We start from the raw sequence: 22,042 nt of genomic DNA on the forward strand, positions 1-22,042 counted from the left end.
CACGCTTTTGTCTTTACTCTCTACTTAATCCAATAAAGCCTTCTTAACTTCCTCCACCTCCTCTGAAGTGCCGCATACCAAACCAGCCCTATCATCACAGCCCTTCAAGCTAATATCAAATATCCTTGATCCAGTAGCAGGATCAATGGCCTGACCACCAGCACACTCAATAACAAGCGCCACAGGCAACAGCTCGTAGTACTTTCGCAGCTTGGCCTTGCTCACGGCCGTCACAGGTGAAATGTAAACACCATGTCCCTTGACAAGAGCGTGATAAACGTCTGGGATGAGACCACCGGAGTATCGTAGTGTGTACTTGTCGGTGATGAACTTGGAGACCAAGCTCATGTACTTTTCGTTCTCGGCGGCAGCGCGTAGGTTGGCAGGGGCGAAGTAACGTGTTTTGAAGGGAGCTTCAGCGAAGCGAAGCTCGGGACGGGCCACGATAAAATTTTGGGAGTTGTTGAGGCTGACTTCGAAGCACACGGGGTCAGAGCCAGGGACGCGAAGAGCGACGACGGCAAGGGTTCGTGGACCAAAGACTCCCAGAATAGATCCGATTTGCTTCTCGGGTGGTTGCTCAATAGCTGTAACACCGTCCCAAATTCCGACAATAGTTCCAACAGACCAGTTAGGTCCAATGATAGAGCTACCATCGAGAGGATCGAATCCAATAGTATACTGCTCCTCATCACTAACAGGCTGCACAGTCTCCCCTTCACGAGCAGGCTTCTCAACAGGATCCTCCTCACTGCTAGCAGTCTTGATCGCAGGAACCTTAGCACATCTATCCCGGATAATATTCTCCGCCGCAACATCAACGTTTAACTGCTCATCTCCAAAGGCATTTTCGGTGCCTACAATGGAGACATCATATGATCTTCTGAGTTCCTCGCCAATGGCAGAAACGGCGTCAAGGAGCTGTGGAATGACGGATTCGCGGAGAGAAGATCTGTCTCCTTGAGGGAGGACAGTCTTGAGGAATTGGGTCAACTCGAGTTCTGGTTTCGACATTTTTGGTGGTTATTTTTTGATGTTGAGATTGAAGAAACTGCCAAGTTGGAATGGAAATTGTAGGTTTGTTATCGGAAGTTGCGTCACACAAATTGACGCAATGGGTGGTTCGCTTTACCTAACATGGTTTAGACTCTGGCCTTCAACGGCCCGATAAGGGGCGATAAGAAGCGATAAGGATGAAGTCTCCCCATTGACATCATATCATGGCTGGTGTTTCCATTCTTCCATATTCCAATTGAGTCTCTTGGTTGATTAAAGCCACCAACAAGATCTGGAACGTTATTTTCTGAAAACTGGGATTTGAACATCATGTTAAGAATATTTTATAAATAAAAGGACTGCCAGAATCTGGCCCATATCCCGAGCGCTCAGCTTCCTTCTTGGGTGGTCTTTTACCAAGGTGATGATTTTATAGAGATCATGTATCACCCGACTCCCATGCCTGGAAAGGTCAAGGAGAGGTCATCTTAGGCTAATCTATCAGGAGCTGAAACCTCCGAGCTTATCGGACCGTACTAAGCGTATCACTAAGCGATCGTATCACTCTGCGCCCCAGTGGAACGTGTGAGACGAAGACAATCACGATATGTTCAACTGTCCCTAAGTAATCTGTCGCTACCATGCTTCAAACTGTTTAATCACAAGGGACCGTGGTATCCAATTGTGCTGTTAGCATCGGATGGCCGCATGCACCCATCAGTACAGCTTCATGTTGCACGAGGTTTCTGGAGGCTCATGGCTTTTACATTCTCTTGCTTCACACCATCTCAAGTATCACTAGACAGTCTACAACTGTGACCTTGAATACCTTATTTAGTGCTGGGCGATAATGATGTCCAAATCTTGTTATAAATATCCAAATCACTCAACATCCATCCTCAGAGTTTGGAAAGGCTATCACAAAAGTCAGATGCAGTTGTTGGTATCATATAGTTAGTGTGTATTCTTACGCAGAAGCGACATTCTCACGGGCAACAACAGGACCCTTGAGAAGCATCGGCTCTCCCTGGTAAAAGTTCGTGATATCCCCAAAGATCTCCTTAGCAACCTCGTTGGCAGCAGCCTTATCAAAAGCCTCAACGCTGTCCCACTCAAGCGTAGCCTGAACCTGATAAGCCTGGCCCTCATGGAAGTTCAAGATATCGTAGTTCTTGAGACCCAAAGGACCCCACTTTCTGTAGGACACTCAGTAATCGTACCAGGCTGACTGTTGGTGACTTACGATGCGACAAGAGGCATGTGCGTCTTGAGGTAGTAGTCCATGTCAAACGAAGGACCCGAAGGGTAGACAACCAGAACTTGAGCCATTTTGACGGTGAGATATGGGATGATTTGAGTGCGTACTGTGATTTTTGAGCAACAGCTGAATGGAGGGGTAGAGGCACAGCTTTATATACCGCGGTAGCGGGGTGGACGAGCGGATCAACCGAACTAATCAGCGTGTTGCAATCGATGGACCCTTGATTTTTCTCATGCGATTACTCAGCCTGCATGTTTGTCTTTGGCGTTGATCATCGTTAAAATTGTCTCGAATGCAAAAGCCTACAACCGTTGAGCGGTCAACACCAGCTAATGCAGCCATGTATCACTGCCATTGGCTTTGATCAAATCTTTTGGTCAGATGATTCACTGTTGTGCTACCTGCACGACAACTGTCACCTCCGATCTGACATGTGTATCGCATGCCGTAAAGCCAGCTCAACTCACTGGTGTCACGACAGAAGATAAGCGATCGAATTCTGTAGAAAGCCTAAGTACCAAGATTGGCTTGGCAGGCTTGCTTCCGCACCCGTGATTGGCATGACCCGACACAAAGGGCTGTCAGTCACTGGCCTCAAACATTAACAGTGAGCACAGGGTCTCATGCTTGCACCTGTTGTTTCAAACTTGGTGAGTTTGTACAGCACTTATTGCGCATCTAGTCCAACCATACCACGGTGTTGTATGTCGGGCATAGGTCTTGATGCTACCTGGTGAGACATTCACGCGTGGAAAGGTAAGTTTTAACCAAGGATCAAGCACTGTGTGAGTAGTTAGAATCAATAAATGCCAATATGAATTCTTTCTACGAATTTAGACATTATTTCACTGAGTGGACTGGCCAGAAATGCGATCTTTCTGAAGGCCTTAACGGTGCTGTAAATAGCGAACCGAGACGGATATAGCATGCACAGTTGTCACGTGGATCGCAATAAACCATTGACTAGATGACTCTTTCCTTATGCGATAGCATATCTAGATGATCATATGGAGCCTCTCATACCTTTCATACATTTAATACTTCATTAAAGACAATTGAAATCTGTGGTGTATTCCCGGAGTGAGCAGCTGCTTCGGGCTACCTTGTCAGCGCAAAGTCTCGGTGGTAGCATATCGGACCGTACAGTTCAACCCTTTGAAAAATAGAGATATATCTGCCACGCGAATTCTAATTCCAACTCGTTAATAGAGACCAATTTACAAATAGAGCTATTTTTAGTGGTATCGCCACTTTGGGAGACGATGATCTTCAGAGCCAATGGAAGATCAACAGCGGGCCGCCTCAAGCCTAGAATAGAGCCAATCCGCTACGTCGACTTATGCATTCATATAGTGCAACTTTAAGCGATGAAGTTTAAGAGCGGAGTTTTAATTCGGTGGTCTCAGTGTTGCGCAATGCGGAGAGGGGAGAGTTTTGTTGAGGCTCAATGCTGTAGCGATGACGGCATGATGATGTCAGCCAGGAACAGCTCAAGTCAACAACGTCACCATAAAGCTGTCCGACATTAAAACAACAACAGCTCTTATTTCCAGCTTCTATACTCAATTGAACACAAGAAGAATCTCTGAAGAACTACTGTGCGTGGTTGATTGAACTGCCCTCCACACGATTGCATTGCTGACAACACGGAACAGAAACTCAACACCCCCCCTCAAATCAGTCAAGATGGTGCACAACATCCGAACGTAAGCTTCCCCGCAATATTCAGCAATCACCACTTACTAATAGCCAAACAGCAAGGACGAGTTCCAGGACACTATCAAGACCTACCCCGTCGTCGTCGTAGACTTCTACTCTACCCACGCCACTGAGTCCAAGGCCATTGCACCCACATTCGCCCAGTAAGTGCTCCATCCATATATCCCAATCCGCCCACTGACCAATTCTAGCGCCAACGAGCTGGACCGGTTCAAGGAATTCCGATTCTGTAAGGTCGATATTGAGGACCTCAAGGGTCTAGCGGAGGAGGTTGGTGTCTCGAAGCCTGCCACTTTCCACATGTACAAGAACGGCGAGAAGATCAACACCCTCCAGAGCGCTGAGGTGGAGGATCTTATGCAGTTCCTAGAAACTGGCCTGTAGAGGATGTTGTATTAGTTAATGAGTAACGTCGTGAATTAATTGTTCTAGAAGGAAGCCAGTCGTGAACAAAAATACGAGAGTCCAGACTTTTTAACATATAATATTGCTATAAGCTGTCCATGAAGCCCAGTGCTGAATCCAGACTACCTAGCGGGCTCCCCCCTGTTTCCAAAAGGGCTTGTACAATGTTGTAGTTATTGAATGATGTCCTGAAAAATATAGTATTATAATCAAGAGTTAGACAGGTGTTTCAGTGATGACCATTCGTGACTCCATTGGTCAGTCCATTCACTGTCCCATTCATTCCATTCTCAACCCCGTTTGCGAGAGTTTTCGTCTTGAGGCTCGCAGGTTGTGACCTCAAGAGTTCGTCGACCATCAGTTGACAGCAACCGAGGTATTGTGTTGGATCGACCAATGACGTCAGCTGGTCATTGTTCAAATGTTGTGTGACTTGCTCAACCTTTTGTAGTGATTCGATCAAGGACAAGTCTCCTTCCACGGCAGACACACACGCACCGTAGACAATCTCGTGAGCCTCTTGTCGTCCTACAAACTCAGCCAATTTCATCATAACAGCCTCCGCAACGATCAGTCCCCGCGTCGACTCAAGGTTGGCCTTCATTGCACCTGCATTGACCTGTAGGCCCGACAGTGCAAAGTTGGCTTGGTGAAGGGAGCCGACAGCCGAGATGAATGCGACTGGGAGGGCAGCCCATTCCAAGTGCCAGGGCCCCGAGGCGCGCTCAAAGTCTGACACCATTCCATCCAAAACCAGGCTCGCTTGTGCGCGAAGGATCTTGCTTTGTGCTAAGATGATCTCGCTCGAAATAGGGTTTCGCTTCTGGGGCATTGTTGATGATGCTCCTCGATGAGGCACGAAAGGCTCGGCAACCTAGAAATCGATCCCTAGTCAGTTCACATCCATTAAAACAAGACCATGGTGTTTATTTACCTCATTGAGCTCGTTAGACGACATGATCATCAAATCCAGGGCAATCTTGCCCAAAGATCCCCCCACCAACGCCAAAAAGTTGACAACCTCAGCAACGGTGTCTCGCGCGACATGCCATGTAATAATAGGATCCTTGAGACCAAGGATAGCAGCCAACCTCTTTCGTACCCGAATGCCGTTATCTGAGCTTCCCAGCGAAGCCAATGTGCCGGCAGCGCCGCCAAATTGTACAAGCAGACAACGTTCTTTGATCTGCTGTAGACGCTCAGCGTGTCGTCGAAGCCCAGAGAGCCACACGCCGCATTTGTAGCCGAATGTGATTGGGAGAGCGTGCTGTAGATGCGTTCGGCCGGCCATTGGTGTGTCGCGGTATCTGGAAGACATGGACTCGAGGGTCTTTATTGTTTCGTCCAAGTGGCGCTCCACTACTGCGATGCCGCTCTTGATCTGTAGTTGCGAAGCCAAGTCCATGATGTCTTGTGTTGTAGCACCCCAGTGGATGTATCCAGCTTATCTTATCAGCTAAAACTTCAATTGGGATAGTGGTTATGCACTTACACTGCTGATGAGGAACCCAAGAAGCCATTTGCTCGACGAGACCAAGGATGGGATAGCCCACAATCTCTGCCCTCTTCGCGAGCAGAGGCCAATCAATTTTTGATACATGGGAGTGCTCACGAATGACTTTGGCAGTTCCCAAAGGAATCACACCTTGGTCTTCTTCAGCTTGAGCCAAGGCGCATTCTGCCTCAATCAGTTTCGAGACATATGATCTCTCAGAGAAGCAATCTCGGATCTCTTCGGTTCCGAAAGTGTCTCTGAACAAAGTAGTGTCATGAACAGTAGCAGCAGCCATTGTTGCGTGTTGGATAAGCTTCTAAAATGCTTTGAGGCTAGGAAGGAACAAGTATGGACACAGGGTCTCATGCGAAAGGACGTCGAGGTTTATGTATGCACTCGTTCATCATGACAGGTCCACAGCAAGACCGGCATAGTGGCACCTAAGATCCATCGCCCGTTCGATTATACCAATCATTATTCCTATCCCGAAGAAGTTGTCCCCGATTTCCAAGAATTGTGGGACACGGAATACGGCGTTGGGCTCGCTTAGAGCGGGATAAGCATGAATCGCGCAGGCGGGATAACGGAATAGCGGGATAACGGCGTTAAAGTATAACCCATGATCAACATAGATCAAATGTCTAACGGCTTGCTGTCGCGCCTCTCCGCAATCTCCCCACAATCAATGTTTCTTTCTCCATGGGGTATGTAGCTTGACAGTTAAGCTTGGTGGCTTGGCCATAAGGCGGCTCGAGGGAGTATATAAGAATGTGATCACGACTCCGATTTGACGTCCATTCTCGTGCTCTCCAGCCTTCAGTTCAAGTTTCAGATTCATCTCCATCTTGATCTACTCACAGCACATCATTCTTATCGACAATTCTTTGATAATCTCTCCAACGCAGCCATGACTGCTCCTGTTGAACCGAGAATGCCCGTCTCTTCAAAGGACTTGAAGCCTGCCGATGATTACGAAGCCGTTCATGATGAAAAGGTGCTCGAGCAGAACGGAGCCGAAGACCTCCGCGGAGACTACTCTGGTGCCGCAGACAAGACAGACCCTGCTGAGATTGCCTTGGTTCGCAAGCTTGACCGAATGATCATGGTAAGTCTTGATCCAAGCATCTCGATTGTTTCCGTGCGCAATTGCTTACTGTTCAAGCCGATCCTTTGGGCAATGTACTTCCTTAACTACCTCGATCGAAACGCTCTACCTCAAGCCCGACTGAACACCCTCGAAAAAGACCTGAACCTCAAAGGCGTTCAATACAATACCGCTATCTCGATCTTGTTCGTTGGTTATCTCTTGATGCAAAGTATGCTTCACAGACCCAACTCCATGGTCATTGACCCTAGCTCTGACAAATCCAGTCCCCTCGAACATGTTCATGACGCGAACCCGACCATCTATCTACCTGTCCTGCTGCATGATTGGCTGGGCCGCAGTATCAGCCAGTACCGCCGCCGTTACGAGTTACTCAGGCCTGATAGCCTGTCGATTCTTCTTGGGTTTTGTTGAGGCTGTAAGCCATTAGTGTCTTTTATCCTTGACATAGCGATTCTGACTCTACAATCATAGCCATTCTATCCGGGCGCTCTCTATCTGCTATCGATCTACTACACACGAAAAGAACTCGCTACACGCATCTCGCTGCTCTACACTGGGCAGGTTGTGAGCACCGGATGCTCGGGACTTATTGCTGCAGCTACATTCTCTACGCTTGACCAGGTCAAGGGAATTGCTGGTTGGCAATGGTATGCGAACTCTGTTTCTAGTCAGTTGTTGCGCTTGGTTGCTGACTAGTACAATCTAGGCTTTTTATCATCGAAGGCTCAGTCACCGCTCTTGTCGCAGTATTTGGCTTCTTCTTGTTGCCCGATGACCCTTCGGAGACTCGTTGGCTCACTCCCGAAGAGCGAGAGCTTTGCATCAAGCGAATTAGTCGAGACACCGTCGGCCAACAGGTTCGAGGCACAACCTTGGAAGGCCTCAAGCAGGCTTGCAAGGACCCTCGAACATGGCTGTTCTGTCTCATGCAGAACCTCCACATCAGGTTTGTGATGCTACGACCCCGACTGTATTGATGAGTAATGCTAATTGAATCATAGTGCATGCTCTTTCAACAACTTCTTCCCGACCATCGTCCGTGCCATGGGCTTCAAGTCCACCACGGCCCTTCTTCTCACCGCACCCCCATACTTTGTCTCGGGCATTCTTGGCATCCCATTTGCGTGGTCATCTGGTCACTTCAATGAACGCACCTGGCATATCACCGCAGGCCTATCTCTGGCCGTCATTGGCTTCGTCATATCCTGCTCCTCACTCAACGTAGCAGCGCGATATACAGCGACCTTCCTCTACGCTACCGGTGCTTACTCAGTTGGATCTGTCATTCTCGGCTGGGTCAGTAATGCTTTGTCGCAGACTCCCGAGAAGAAGTCAGTTGCGTATGCTCTGGTCAATGTTACGGCAAACCTGGCTTACATTTACTGCGCCTACCTTTGGCCTTCTTCAGATGGTCCGGAGTATCTTATGGGCTTCTCAACTATGGTAGCTTTTGCTGCCACTAGCATCATGTGTGCTTGGGCCATGAGGTTCTGGTTGAAGAGGGACAACCGTAAAATTCTTGAGTCAGAGAATGAGGCAGTTGCTCTTTATGCTTACTAGATATTCTCCTCCATGGGCTTAGCCCTACCTTCAGGACTAACTTGGAGGGTTCGAGCTATATGAGAATGCCGTGTTCCTGACAGAGGATATAAGAGACTAGCTACAGCAACTGCAATATATACAGCCTCCAGGTCTAAATATTACCCAAAGTCTCGCACTTTAATAGGTTTTGAAAGCCGCAGTTACGTGAATCCTGATATACTTTCATATAAAAGAACTCCGTTCTGTAAATTACTCCTTCTGTTGAAACTTGGTGTGTCGTCCTTTTAGCATATTGATCCAAGTGACGAAATGTCCAGAAAGGTTAGAGTGAGCGATTTGAGTTCTGGCTTCCGATCTCGCTTTATCAACCCCGCACGTGCCAGTGGAACAGGTTTTCGTCATTCTCGGCCAGTTCCGCTGTATCTGTGTCTTCATAACCTTTATGATGACCTCGACTATCAACGAAGCCCCCTCGAGCTTATCAAGTGGCAGAGTTCCAGGTCAAGTATGGTATGTTGAAACCAAGTCTTTCCATTGATACTACTCCCTGAGGGGCTTTCTACTAACATTAGTCATACAGTGATCGCTGTCGACGGTATGTCCTATCTCCAAGACTTGAGCCCATAACAGACTATCTCAACGCGAATACTCTGATTCGCAGTCGACGTTCCCCACTAATGCAGCTCTTAGAAGGAAGATCCGATGTCACGGCCAAGACAATGATGTAAGCAACATGCACCATGTGTTGATCAAAGGTTGCTGACCCCCTTTCTCAGTGCTTACCTTGTCAACAAGCTAATATCATCTGTGTTACGACCGCCAAGTTGAAAAGGAACAGGAAGCGGAAAAGGTAAGAAGTCTTCCTCACGATATGTAGTTGATCGTCTTCTAATACATCATAGTTTCTACGAAGCCGAAGGTATTGAGCAGCGCCGCGACACGCCATCGGATGCCGCCCAACATGCCCCAGGTACTGGCTTCCTCCTGCATGATGCGGCGGCCACAATCTCTTCGGCGAGTAACACCACCTCCCGGCCGTTGTCTTTTCCTCAGACTGCCCAAGGGACGACCGTACCTACTTTGCCCAGCTCTTCTACCCATCAGCTGAGTGCGACGCCGGCCGCCTCTCAGTCTATCTCTATCAACCGGGTGCAGGAGCCTGTCATTGGTCACATGGGGCGTCTCGTAGCCGATGATCGACAAGCTTCCATGTTTGGTGGCTCTACTACAGGCGTCCACTTCATTAGCCAAGCCGAACAACAGCTTCAACTCCTTCAAATGCACAAAGATGCACTCCCCAGTTGCGCCTATGGTTTATACCTACATAGTCCTTGGGGATCTTCTATTCAAAGCTTTGGCTCACCTTTAGTCGACATCATCGCTCAACTTCCGCCTAGCACTATCCAAATTGTGGAAGCGACCATAGACCGTTGGACGCCATTATATCCCATTGTTCACAAATCTTCGACTATAGACGCTATTCAAAAGCTACTTAGCTCGTACCAGGTCACAAGTTCTGATGTTGCCATTCTATACCAAACGATTGGCCTCCTTGCATTGGGGACGATTGGTCAGAAAGGAGATTGCCTACAGCAGCATGATCACTTTCTATGTGTTTCTGAACCTTTTTACATGATCTCCGCAAGTCTCTTAGACAGAGTCATCGGACAGCCGAGCCTACAAAGCTTGCAGGGTCTTGTCATTACAGAGATATATCTCCAATTATCTGGACGTTACTCAACAGCATCTCATATATCAGGTGTCGCCACTCGGTTGGCTCAGACTCTGGGGCTCCATAGACATTCTGGTCGGTTCAAATTCGACCCTCTTGAGACAGAACTGAGAAGACGGGCATGGTGGTGCCAATACTCGTTGGACGCGTATGTGCACCCTTTTATTCTTCTTCTGTTCCACTATTGTTGACTTGAATCCTAGGTTCTCGAGCGCCTATCACGGGATGCCCCGTCTGATCCGCGACCAAGACGTTGACACCGACCTCCCGACGAGCGTCGACCATGACCTACTATCGCGAACACACGTCGAATTCCCTTTACCAGGAGAGCGATCACAAGTAGACACAGCCATCAGCCTGTTCAAGCTTGCTAGGATCATTGGCCGTACTCTCGAAGATCTTTACACAACCACCCGACGCCGCGGGGGCGTAGCCAAGATTGCGCGTCTACAGGCTGAGCTCAATATGTGGGAGCGGGTTGTCCTTGAGCCAGATATTGATCCCGATTTAGCTACACCGGCGACCAGCAAGTCGTTGGAGTCCATGTTCTTGAGAGTTGCTCACTGCGTAGCTACGATCCATATACATCGACCAGCTTTATCATTCACAACTGCTGATGCTCAATTCGTTTCATCTCTGAAAGCTTGTGGGCAGGCCTCCGCTAATCTTGTTGAGCTGTTATTCTCCAGCTTAGATATGATGGGAGCCAATGTTGGAACAAGTTCGACTATGATGGGTGACTGGCCAGAGAGTTTGCTTGCCACCCTTCTTTACCCCAATGGAATACATATGCTCTGGCAAGCAGGCTTAACAATCCTCTTCACGGGCTGGAAAGGATATCCCGTGACAGTCGACCAGGATCAGACCATTATACGGTCATGTATTGAAACGCTACGGTGGTTTCACAGACACACAGATGATATTGGGAATCATATAGGTCAATGCGCGGATGTCTTAGACCTGCTGCGCAAGAAGATCTTCTCGGATTTTCAAACACCGCCTGATTTCGAGCAGCTCCAATGGAACGTCTGGGAATGGCCCATAGCATCAGCACTGGAGCTTGCAAATACTCTTGATACAGCACCATTAGATCTAAATTCAGAACTGCACAGATGGGTATAGGCGGTATTGAATGTTGAGTATTTAATCCTAGTACTTTACAAACTGCCCCCGGGTATGGGAAAGATGCAAGTGTAATAAGAGATCTCTATTTAGATTTATGTTATATCAATAACTTAGTGTTACAATGATAGATGGTGACCGCTGCGCCAATGACCCAAAAGCAGTAATGCCCTCTACAACAGCTTAAATACCCTTCTGTAGCTTACAGCTACAGCGGTCGTAACACCTAGATAGATAAAGTAAGGGGGGACGTAGGTTAAGTAGTAGTTAACTTCTTTAAGTTACTTCAATATTGCATTAGTAAGCCTACCTATTTAATTATAAGAAATCACAGAGAAATAAGGGACGTTTTTGAGTTTTAAATGTTGATTCAGCCGTAAGGTATCATACAGTCATTATAAACAGAATTAAGAATACACAGGTATCATAACCTCCCACCAACTCTCCACCTTTCTCGTAGTACCTCGAGAATACATTCCACTATACATTACACCATTAGTTTAAACCATCTGCTCACCGCGAGCACCGTGTCCGACATCGTTTCCGACAGGACGTCGGGGAATGGAGCCGTTGTTGTAACCAGCTCCGTGCATGTGCTCAGAACCATCGTTGAATCCACTGGTACCGTGCATACCGTTGCCGTGCATACCGTTGCCATGCATTCCATGTCCAGCGTGGTCACCCTTCATTCCATGGCCCATACCGTGAGAGCTACCACCGTGGGTTCCCCAGCCAGCCTTGTGAGTGAAGACGGCATCGACGAGCTCAGCACCAGACATGTTGTACTGGAAGGGAGCGTGGCGGTTGAGGGGAATGTGGTTGAACCGGAAGTCCCAAACGGAGGCGAAGGTCATTCGGTAGGCGGAGAAAGCGAAGACGGTACCAATGATGGCGCCAGCGAGGACATCGTGGAAGTGGTGGTACTTGTCGATGGTAAGGGCACCACCAATCAAGACAGCACCGAGGATGGGGGCGTAAGTAGCGATGAGCTTCCACATGGAGGGGTGGTAGTTGGAGAAGACCTTGAGCTTGGCGTTGAGGTACAGGTACAGGTAGACAAAGCCAGCGAAAGCAGCAGTGGTGTGACCACTGGGCATAGACTCCAGAGCATCGTTGATCTCGGCCTTGTCACCAGTGCAGATATCGGGGGTGAAGTAGAGCTGGAGGTAGCCCTGGTTGTTGTATCCGCCCATGGTTCGAGCACGCTCCATATCAGGCTTGCAGACGACGAGGAAGTGAGGTCGGAAACCACCGATGAGCCACTTGATGAAGACCTGGAAGACAGCGGCGGTGATGAGGGAGTAGAGAAGACCGATGGTAGCGTTGTTGAAGTCCCAGAAGCTGCGGATGCGGATCTGCATGCAAGCGAAGATGAAGATGGGGACCAGAGCAGCAAGCATGGCGGCAGCCCAGATGGGAACGATCTCGCCTCGGAAGGGGTATCCATACTCGGGCCAGACAATTTCGCCGTCGTCGAAGGTAACAGGGAAGGATCGCATAGGTGCAGGCTTGGCGAAGTAGACCTAGGGAATTATTAGACTCTGAATGAGGATTGGAAGTGAATGTGACTTACACCGAGGCCAATAGCACCCATGACGGCCATGGTGACAATGTCGAACCATGTGTGCTTGATCCACTGTCCGAAGGAGGGCTTGCGAGACATGGGAAGAGGATCGTGGTGAGCCTTCTGGCGACGACCCATCTTGGACTCGTGCCTATCCCCGTGGGGAGTCTTTTCCTTGCGAGAGAAGATACCCATGTTGTCGGTAGTCTATTCAACGATATTGGTGAATGTTGATGATGATGATGATGGTGTTGAAGGCTGAAATGAAAGCCAACCACGAACTGAGTGGCTTTACACCTGAGATTAAGGTGATGAAGGAGCTTTGCTGGTTCCTGTCCTGATGATAGCAAAAAAAAGTCAATTGAAGCTGGAAGGTTGCCCTTCTATAAATCAGTGAAACGCGACACCATAGCTCTTGACGTCACTGCACGTTCCCCCTAAAATACAGTAACAGTCAAGCTTAAACAGGCATTCAACTCAAAATTGTGACATGACAGGTGACAGCAACACAAAAATCGCTACGTAAAGCCACAATCTCTCGACGTCATTGTATTTGATCCTGGAAATGAAGGCCTTGGCAGCTTGGACGGCATCAATCTGCCGAGTTCGACGCCAATGGTCGACCAATCAGGGCACCGCATTTGCTGAGTGAGACGGCAATTTCGTTCCGTATAACCAATCAGATTGAGGTTGGGTGCAGGGAAGCGTCTTGGCTGACCACTGAAGAAGAACAAGTGTGGCTTGATCTTTTTGCTAACGACACGGGAACTAACTCCCTAGGCTTGATCGACGGGGCCAAGATGCGATGAAACCTGCTGTGACCAGCCTCTGCGATTGAATGATTCAGTGGTTATCTCATCATAGTAACGGAGCAGCGCATGACTCTAGGGTTGATCCTTTAGGCAAATTACAGCTGCTACGATTCAGGCCGTGTGCAACAGTCATTCTCTGGATCAGTATGATATACGACTTCCAGTAGAGGATTTAAAAAAAGCTTCAATAGCCTCAGAATAAGTACCTCATGCACCAGATTAAACTAAAATTCCAGCCTTAAATGCATCAAGCTTATCTCTACAAAGTTGACTATGAAACAAGCGTGGAGGTTGTCCGGAGCAAACTGACCGTGGCTTACCATTGTGGCTGAACGGATCTGACAACCGAGAAAAGAAAATACGCTTTTGCCCAGAGCGGGAACAAGATTACACAAGCCGTTAATTTCCAGTGACGATCGGCCTAAGAAAAGAGTCTCGATTCTTTTCAATCGGCGATTTTCAGAGTGTCTTGGCATGCTTGGTACTTGGCATACTGAATCTGAAGTCTGGGCATACGACAGTTGACCCACCTGAGCCGTACCTTATCATGATGCAATGGGGTTACGCGTCACGATCCTTTCGCGATGGTTCTGGCATATTCGGAAAGGAAAGCGAATTTCAAGATTGCATGAAAACAGAAGACTCAATTGTCATTGTGCTGATGCTATTATGACAAGAACGAATAAGTTGAGATATCCAGCTACTGGCTATGTACAAACTGATAGAGATCTCCACAACTTCGATTTGCATTATCTGGGCAATAAAAAGATCCACAAGCTTAATAGTAAACCTCCGATAACGAAGAAACTCTAGGGCTTCTTGCAAAACCCAGCTTTGATGCTTGCTTCATTCTTGCAAGTATTGCACTTGATAACATTTCCACTGCCCTTGCTCAAGTTCTGAATATCATTGTCGTTATTGTTAAGAGTATTGCGAATGACGACGTTGTTCTTGGCCTTGATCGGCTTTCCGAGGACGATACAAAAAAGGGACAAAGGCATCGTTGGCGTAGCGACACATGGATCATCGTAGATACGAATACCTGCTCCTGATCCATCACTGGCCTTCTGTCCCTCAATAGTGTTGTCCCGAACAATAACACCAATCGAACTACCGAGGAAAATGCCGCCTGCGTTCTTGTCACAGATGGCAGGATTTGGGCCAATGTAGTTGTGAGCGATCTTGGCGTTCTTTACACCAGGATCGACAAAGATACCGTAGCAGTTATCGGTAAGCTTGTTGTACTCAATCACTGCGCCATCGGTCTGGACGCAGAGGCCAACAGCATGGTTAGAGATATCGTTCTTCTTGGCAAAGACGTCAGACTTGTTGTCCATGCAAATAGCGATGTATGCGCCTTTAGTTGATGTGACGACATTATCGTGGAAGACAGTCTTGATGGAGCCAAGTGTGAGACCACCGTAAGCTGGGGCATCAACGAGTTTGTTTTTGAAGATGCGTGTGTCCTTGGCACCGATTATAGCGATGTTGATGCCGGAGAATCCTTGAACAGTGAAGCCTGTGACAGATACACCTTTGACGAATCTTCCTACAGATTCGACTCTCTTGTGATCAGCAATGAACGCGGTGGTCTTGACATTGTGTCCAGTGATACAGATACCGGTCTGGAGCTCGTTCTTCTGCGGATCTTGGGTCAGGCCTGTGCAGGCGTTCTTCTTGATCTTAGCTGGATCTGGTTGTTTGAGGATGGCGCCGCGACCTTCAAGTTGAATGCCGTCCTTGTCAATAACAAGCTGTTCAGAGTAGGTACCAGCTGGAACAATGATACGATCGCCAGGAGAGGCACGGTTGATGGCATGTTGAATACTCTTTCCGGACTTGACGTGAATGGTGCGACCATAGCCGTAGTAGTGCTTGTGCTCAGGTGTGGATGGGTAAGATTCGTAGATATCTGGGAAGGAGCACTTTCCACCTCGTGCTTTGAGTCTTTGTCAGTACGTATTCCACATCGTGGTTGTACAAGGTAACTCACCCATAAGACCACCAGAGGTATCATGCTCGGTGAAGGGCGAAGCCACAGCAAGGCCAACAAGACCTGCCAAGGTCACAATGAACTTCATGGCTAACAGGTAGGTTGGGTCTTTTTGAGATGTGATAGAAGTGGTATCGAAGAGAAATCCAACCGATACAGTACCGCAGCGTATCGAGGCATTATATACTACCGACGTCCTCCTATTCCATAAGAACTGACATCCTGGTAGAAAGTTCGATAGACCTGGAGTCTCGACCTCAAATGCAGCCACTTGATCTCGAATTCGCTTGCTGCTGCCGTAAATGGCAAGCTGATACAAAAGGTAACGGGAGGCGTCAAATAGCGATGCAGCCACTTGGGTTTGGTGTAAGGGGTGAGGCACTGATAGGTTCTGATTTAGGAAGGGAATGATTCAACGTTGACGACAGCACTCTAGACTAAACTGCACAAAAGCAATAATAAATGCCGCTCAGACTCTACCTAGTTACGAGCATGACTGTCTTTAGGCAACATGTCTCTTTGGTGCCTCAACCGAAACTTAATCTTAGGGCAAGGCAAAGCAAAAAAAGGTCCTGTGTGAACATTGGAGCCATAGTGCTTGAAAGGTGTAATTCATGATGGAAACCTTATCTTCAGGTCTCTTTGGTGCAGTATATGGCTGCTCACACAACAGTGATCCCATCAAACTTTGACGTTCTACGCCGAAAATTCATGTAGATTATGACCTAGCAACTATCTAGTAGATTTCTTTGCCTCAGATGGCAACAGGAGTCAAGATGATCTCTACTAGAATGTCACACAAATGAAGTCCAGTCCTGCAATGGCAACCAGTGCGACGCCACAACTCAACAACTATTACCATTTGGACACATTTCTTCCCCATCGCCACCACACCTCACTGCGTTGGCAGAAGCAAGATGTCCTCTTTCTCAATCAAACGGAGTTTGCCGTCTGTGTGGCTTCACCTTGTGCCTGAAGTAGGGCGCCAAATATCGAACTAAACTTCAGCCGCAGCGAGGCCCAAGCGACCGGTTCACGTCAATCTCCTTTATAAAACGGAGATCGCCAAGATCTTGTGCGGTCTTATTCGTGCGGTGTGTCACTTGACCATTGGCTTCTGTGTGCTATGTTTCGCAATGATAGGAGGATGTCCACAGGGCTGAACAAGCTGAAAGTCTGGGCGCGACTTGGCATGGTTTGCCACGTTTTTGACGAATCTTGTGCTCTGGGGATGAGCTTGTGGCTTTTTCTGATCGCCAAGCTTAATTCCAGACCTTTTCAGTCCAGAGCCAATGCTGCATCTCCTCATTTTTCTTGGGACCATGGCCGGCAAAATCGGCTAGACGTTGAGGTCGTGAGATTGTCTGCAAGATGTGGCAGCATCGTGGTTTCTTCTTCGGTGTTGTTTGCTTCCTAGAACGGTCAATCCTTGCAATTCTTCTCACAGGCCCGCCCTCCTTGTCGCTCTCCGCACCCTACCTGCGGCGTCCATGCGGGGTTGATGTTACGTGAAGACCGTTGGGAAGGGCATCGCTTTTACGAATTAGCGATCAGACATGCCTGTCAAGATCGTCGACCTATAGAAGGCACGATCTTTTCCTTCAATGGCATCGGGCTGGGTCACGTTGTGAAGCCGGCAAAATGAAGAAAGATGTCCACACTTCAACAAATCGCAACGTTTGCCGTGTACTGTTAGTCTTGGGTGGAATTGCGTCGCAAACCGACCAGTCTTGAAGAGCTAGCCAACTGCATAGAATTTGTATTTGCAGGGATATCAAGTCGAGAAACATTGATCCGGGTCATCTGGGATTTTATGCAGATCAAAATCCTAATGGCGACTTGTTTTCCTTTTACTTTGCTGACCTTTCGGGTCTCTAGCTCAGATAGGAAAGGTCATCTTTAACGGCTGGTACGTTGGTTCTGTGGTCGACGTCTCCTCGTTACATTCACGAACCTCACGTGTCAATGGACCCTTGCCTCGGCACGCAAGTTCCTATCCAACTTCCTCAATGGGCACAAGCGAATTCCCTCAAATTTTGACAGATCAATTGCATCTTTCTATTAGGCTACTCGACAACTCAACATCTCATAAAACATTAAAATCTCTGCTAAAAATGGTCCATCCAAGAAGGGTAATAACATCGTCGTCGTTGCCGTCTCTAATCACTCATAACTCATTCCATCAATTCCATCTCTAGCCTCGTAGACTGCTATACTTTTTGATAGCCTTTGCAAAGCTGTCGTCGATTCCTTGTACTAGCGCCTTTGCCTTTTCTTGCAGATCGACGGGGACCTTGGCGATGACCGCTTCGGAGAAATCGGCACTTAGGGCCCGCTGTAGTTGAAGGTTGAGGAGAATGACAGGGCTGACTTGGATCTTGTCGAACTTGGGCTTGGCGGCAATGACGATGTCGATTGTTTCGCTAACATCCTGGCTCAACTCAGAAGTGGCCTTGGCAACTTGAAGAGTCTCTTCGACTGATAGAGGCTCAGAGTGACGAGCGGCAAGAGTGCCTTGGTGGATCGCGGCTAGAAGCAGCGTCGACTTTGTGGTGATGGGGATTGTTCCGACCAGAGTCTGAGGCCAGTGTGTAATGCTGTGGCCCAGAGCAATAGTGGCATTGGAGATGTTATCAATGGCTGTGGAGATTGTATCTCCAGTTGCGAAGGCAGAGCCAGCGAGGGCGATCAAGGGGAGAAGGCTGAGACGCATATTGTCTGAGAACTTGAGTCAACGAGTAATCGATTGGTCAATTGAGAATGCAAGGTCTGCCAAGATGAAACTTTTCGTCTTTCAGGAGTTCCCCCGTCTTAATATACTGACTTTCTTGACTACAATTCACATGAAAAATCTTCTTCGCAAATGCTGTGCCTTTCGGAAGGCTGAGGTGACCTCGTGTAATCCCAACCAGTGTCCCCGCATCTATCCTCAATCAGGAACTCTGCCCCGTGCAACAATCATGAATCTATCTCCCCATGGGGAAATCGACAGGCGAGTCTTGGTCCCTTTGCCATAGTGGCTGATCTTAACTTGGCGAATCTGTGATCAGTATGTCACTTGCGGGGATTCTTACCAAGGATTGCGGCATCGTAGGCCGCGGCTTTCACAAGGGAAGAGCTGCATGTGTGCGAGTTTGGGTAGTGACGAAATGGTCTTTGAGGGATTATGACGATTTAAGTGACGGAAGAGGCAGGCTGTTGGTTGAAGGATTCTTCAACATTGGACCAAGACCTGCGGCGCGGTGTTGGTTGTGCGTATTTATGAACTGTCAATCTCGATCAGCCAGTCGGGTGCGACATAAAGTATTTATCAAGCGGATATTGCTTTACACATGCATCATGTGCTTCTTGTAATGGAGGGTATCAAGCTCTTATACAAAGTATAAGTAGTTATGCTTACCCTTATGCAGGTACAACACGTTATGGAAGCTTGTCAACACAAGCTTTTCAGCTGATATTATCCGGGTGGCTGGTGGTGCTGACCGTCATCTCATTCAAATAAGGGACTACCAAACTCAGTTTGGCAACAAGACACCTCAGTCAAAGCTTACATTGTCATGGTTGGGTGAGATGCCAATAGTTCAGCGCAGACTGGTCAAGGCGAACCGAGCCAGTTCAACCGATACAGCCAACCAAGACTTATACTCGCCTTTGAATTAGAGCACAAGTCACATGTTGGTAAGGATGCAATCTTTGGATAGTATTCAAAAGCTCTATGCCTTGTTGCCGACACTTCCATGTTCATTTCCTGGGGGCAAATCTCACTGGAGACGCTTGATGGTGTCAGGCTGAGTACCAGACGACTCAAGTCACGTATTGATGAGATTGTATCTGGAACAATAAATACAAGTTCCGATTAACATGTATTAATTAAGGTCAACGGCCTCTTCCGCAGCTGACGAGGGGCTCATATTGCGTACTTCGGCCAACTTCCGTACACACCATGAATCCTTTCCATATACCTTCCCATAAGACAATTGATCGTCGACGTCGTCCATGGACTCTCTAGCTTCGATCTTTGCGTTTCTCCCACCAGGTCATTTCGCAGTCAGCCTAGGGAACAATAAGTGTACACTGGACATCTCTTGGTACGTCAGATGACGAACCCTCGAGCCTGACTGACGAGTAGGCTTGTTGGGTTGGATCGGTTGGGAGTTGAAGTTTGAAGAGATTACCTTACGTATATCTCGGTATCAGTTGTAGAATGTATTCATTGGCATTGGAGTGTATCAGATGATGTAATTTGTAAGTCCAACATATTGAGATTTGACTTGACCAGAGGGTGTTATAATTAATTATAACATAAGGGGAATCTACCTTAGGCTTAGAGCTAGAAGAGGAAGTAAAGTACACGGGATACAATTTGGCCGTCCTCACGATAGAGTTCCTCATTTAATGCATGTGTCCAGAAATAAGATGACCGGACTGATGTGAAACTTGGAGGAACCTGTTCACTTCGAGGAGATTTATCAGAACCTAGAGACCAATAAGAAGCCAGGTTCAGATGCACCATACTTTTTATATAGTAATACTCTATGCCACTATATCCTCAATGGTGTAGAACTCAAAGTGCTTAGGTTTCACACGAACAAAGTAACATTTCTCGCACGTCATCAGCAGACCCAATACCATCTATGTCATTCTCTCTCGCTTGGCATACCAACACCTAAGGCTTCATCAACGAAGTCACCTATTTAAACGTTATACTCAAGGGCTTTTGTGAGGAGCCATCATTGTTATTGCCAATCGTCAGTGTACATCTTCATGATGTGCTATCCACCTTGTTTTGGGTCGCGGTTTGATCAGGCACTGATTCTATGAGGTCTTAATCTCTGCTGGCGCATCATAAGATGGAGGCTGTGATTACAACAAGATTCTAGACGTCTCGCTGCCGATTTGGTATGTACCCTATCTAGATTTCGACAATCACCCATCCGTAGATATCTGCAAAGGCGTACTCGGTAATATGCCAGTCTTGATCACACAGATTTGGCATGTACTTGTGTTAGTATTTCCCCATCAAGAGACTTTACCGAGTCAAGAGCAACCTTAAAGACTACTACTCAGATTTTCGACGGTGTTGACATTGAGGCCCTCTGAGGTATATTGAACACGAAACTTTCTTGAGACTTTTATATGAGCTATGCTGCAATGTATAACAAGCCTCAAGTACCTAGCTAACCTGTAGTGGCATTGTCGTAGAGTTGCTTCCCAGAAGTAGCGGTGCTAAACTACAAACTCACAAGAGGCAGTACCTTCCATGCCTATTGGGTTTTAAACTGGCTGAGAAGATCTTAGACCTATATCTTCAACTCAGTAGTTTTATTTGAGAGCAAACATCTCATACAAACGCGAGGCTTCGAGTGAATTTGAGCTGTCACTAAGCTATGGTAAGAAACAGCTTTGTAACTCGAGTCAAAGAGGCCAGCCGTTCGTCTTCTATATCTTCCAGCTACGGGTATATGCACAGCCAGTAAATCCAGTGTCACTATCTCTCATTTCAGACACAAAGAAACTATAGAAGTTGTTGATGTGGCTGGGTACTCTCTCGGTCCTGAGTCTTCTGATCATGTGACTGATGTCTGCCAGATAACTCACGACTCACGAGTCGCGACAAAAAGCTACCGACGTCAATCTTACAGTGCAAACAAACGAGATCCTTCAGTGGGTCAGTTCCGAACTGACACAAAATCCCTGATAAGATCTAAAATCTCACTGAATCCTTCATCACCAAAGGTCCAAACTGCTACAAAACTCACAGACGCTACCCACAGAACAGCCTCTCGCTTTGGCGCAGCACTGTCGCTAGATGCGGTCATTAGAAACGAGCTAAGACATGGCCTGTTGATAAACCTCCAATGATTACGATCGTTGCATGTCACTCCCTCACACGTAATAGTGATCGTCCTTCAGACCCACGAAGTTACGCGTCGCAATGTGGGGAATGTTTTGAGATGCAGTTACCCTACACCAGAACATGATGTGATTCTCAACGCCAAAATTCCAGCATGTCAGCTAACTAACGTTGTTGCTATTTCCGTAATACGAGAAGGCTTATTTTATGCTTATGTGTCGCCTGTGGAGGAGCAAGCCAGATCTTAGATTCGTTGACTAATGCAGCCACAATCAAGAGCTGAGAAAGTTTCTCGAAAAAACAGTAAACAACGCTCATTCTCAAGATTAATGATTGGGTACAGTTTGAAGATGCAAGCATCATGTACACGCGTACGGAGAAAGTCCGTCAACTGAATCTCTCGGCAAATCACTGACGTCGAAACGAAAGCTACCAGCCT

The 22,042-nt window shown here is 47.6% G+C and overlaps 9 protein-coding genes across 9 annotated transcripts; 3 read left to right on the forward strand and 6 right to left on the reverse strand.

Annotated features, from left to right (window-relative positions):
* Position 1: 1 nt before the first annotated feature.
* Positions 2-1,376, reverse strand: B0J16DRAFT_340588 (uncharacterized protein). The gene has a single exon (XM_046127701.1). The coding sequence runs from the start codon at positions 1,012-1,014 to the stop codon at positions 25-27; it is 990 nt and encodes a 329-aa protein (XP_045982497.1). The 5' UTR covers positions 1,015-1,376; the 3' UTR covers positions 2-24.
* A 519-nt stretch (positions 1,377-1,895) lies between these two features.
* Positions 1,896-2,325, reverse strand: B0J16DRAFT_319667 (uncharacterized protein; the record flags this gene model as incomplete). The annotated part of the gene is made up of 3 exons (XM_046125530.1): positions 1,896-1,911; positions 1,968-2,192; positions 2,240-2,325. 3 exons carry the CDS (start codon positions 2,323-2,325, stop codon positions 1,896-1,898), a joined length of 327 nt encoding a protein of 108 aa, XP_045982498.1.
* Positions 2,326-3,725: 1,400 nt separating this feature from the next.
* B0J16DRAFT_304099 (thioredoxin-like protein) lies at positions 3,726-4,447 on the forward strand. Its single transcript, XM_046124706.1, has 4 exons — positions 3,726-3,855; positions 3,913-3,963; positions 4,015-4,119; positions 4,168-4,447. Exons 2-4 carry the CDS (start codon positions 3,944-3,946, stop codon positions 4,358-4,360), a joined length of 318 nt encoding a protein of 105 aa, XP_045982499.1. The 5' UTR covers positions 3,726-3,855; positions 3,913-3,943; the 3' UTR covers positions 4,361-4,447.
* A 163-nt stretch (positions 4,448-4,610) lies between these two features.
* B0J16DRAFT_414304 (L-Aspartase-like protein) lies at positions 4,611-6,171 on the reverse strand (the record flags this gene model as incomplete). Its single annotated transcript, XM_046133436.1, has 3 exons — positions 4,611-5,255; positions 5,316-5,824; positions 5,874-6,171. The coding sequence occupies 3 exons, from the start codon at positions 6,169-6,171 to the stop codon at positions 4,611-4,613; spliced, it is 1,452 nt and encodes a 483-aa protein (XP_045982500.1).
* Positions 6,172-6,807: 636 nt separating this feature from the next.
* On the forward strand, positions 6,808-8,828 carry B0J16DRAFT_304105 (major facilitator superfamily domain-containing protein; the record flags this gene model as incomplete). Its single annotated transcript, XM_046124707.1, has 6 exons — positions 6,808-6,981; positions 7,039-7,192; positions 7,248-7,399; positions 7,456-7,631; positions 7,691-7,930; positions 7,986-8,828. The coding sequence occupies 6 exons, from the start codon at positions 6,808-6,810 to the stop codon at positions 8,542-8,544; spliced, it is 1,455 nt and encodes a 484-aa protein (XP_045982501.1). The 3' UTR covers positions 8,545-8,828.
* A 143-nt stretch (positions 8,829-8,971) lies between these two features.
* B0J16DRAFT_286375 (fungal-specific transcription factor domain-containing protein) lies at positions 8,972-11,450 on the forward strand (the record flags this gene model as incomplete). The annotated part of the gene is made up of 6 exons (XM_046124093.1): positions 8,972-9,036; positions 9,107-9,121; positions 9,217-9,250; positions 9,303-9,376; positions 9,429-10,406; positions 10,462-11,450. 6 exons carry the CDS (start codon positions 8,972-8,974, stop codon positions 11,378-11,380), a joined length of 2,085 nt encoding a protein of 694 aa, XP_045982502.1. The 3' UTR covers positions 11,381-11,450.
* Positions 11,451-11,733: 283 nt separating this feature from the next.
* On the reverse strand, positions 11,734-13,428 carry B0J16DRAFT_304110 (phosphatidic acid phosphatase type 2/haloperoxidase). Its single transcript, XM_046124708.1, has 2 exons — positions 12,954-13,428; positions 11,734-12,903 (listed from the first exon to the last, which is right to left on the reverse strand). The coding sequence occupies exons 1-2, from the start codon at positions 13,137-13,139 to the stop codon at positions 11,881-11,883; spliced, it is 1,209 nt and encodes a 402-aa protein (XP_045982503.1). The 5' UTR covers positions 13,140-13,428; the 3' UTR covers positions 11,734-11,880.
* A 1,137-nt stretch (positions 13,429-14,565) lies between these two features.
* B0J16DRAFT_268050 (pectin lyase fold/virulence factor) lies at positions 14,566-15,837 on the reverse strand (the record flags this gene model as incomplete). The annotated part of the gene is made up of 2 exons (XM_046123472.1): positions 14,566-15,695; positions 15,750-15,837. The coding sequence occupies 2 exons, from the start codon at positions 15,835-15,837 to the stop codon at positions 14,566-14,568; spliced, it is 1,218 nt and encodes a 405-aa protein (XP_045982504.1).
* Positions 15,838-17,777: 1,940 nt separating this feature from the next.
* On the reverse strand, positions 17,778-18,546 carry B0J16DRAFT_340601 (hydrophobic surface binding protein A-domain-containing protein). The gene has a single exon (XM_046127702.1). It carries the CDS (start codon positions 18,460-18,462, stop codon positions 17,944-17,946), a length of 519 nt encoding a protein of 172 aa, XP_045982505.1. The 5' UTR covers positions 18,463-18,546; the 3' UTR covers positions 17,778-17,943.
* Between the last annotated feature and the right edge of the window lie 3,496 nt (positions 18,547-22,042).

Source organism: Fusarium flagelliforme (genome assembly GCF_020744385.1).
Source record: "Fusarium flagelliforme strain FIESC 12 MPI-CAGE-AA-0113 chromosome Unknown B0J16scaffold_4, whole genome shotgun sequence".
Lineage (NCBI taxonomy): Eukaryota > Fungi > Ascomycota > Sordariomycetes > Hypocreales > Nectriaceae > Fusarium > Fusarium flagelliforme.

Excerpts from the sequence above, each read along its gene's own strand:
- B0J16DRAFT_340601 (XM_046127702.1), bottom strand. The coding sequence starts at position 18,462 with ATGCGTCTCAGCCTTCTCCCCTTGATCGCCCTCGCTGGCTCTGCCTTC.
- B0J16DRAFT_304099 (XM_046124706.1), top strand. The coding sequence starts at position 3,944 with ATGGTGCACAACATCCGAAC. Across the intron at positions 3,964-4,014 it reads ATGGTGCACAACATCCGAAC|CAAGGACGAGTTCCAGGACA; the intron begins GTAAGCTTCCCC and ends ATAGCCAAACAG. Across the intron at positions 4,120-4,167 it reads ATTGCACCCACATTCGCCCA|CGCCAACGAGCTGGACCGGT; the intron begins GTAAGTGCTCCA and ends GACCAATTCTAG.
- B0J16DRAFT_304110 (XM_046124708.1), bottom strand. The coding sequence starts at position 13,139 with ATGGGTATCTTCTCTCGCAAGGAAAAGACTCCCCACGGGGATAGGCAC. Across the intron at positions 12,904-12,953 it reads TGGGTGCTATTGGCCTCGGT|GTCTACTTCGCCAAGCCTGC; the intron begins GTAAGTCACATT and ends ATAATTCCCTAG.
- B0J16DRAFT_340588 (XM_046127701.1), bottom strand. The coding sequence starts at position 1,014 with ATGTCGAAACCAGAACTCGAGTTGACCCAATTCCTCAAGACTGTCCTC.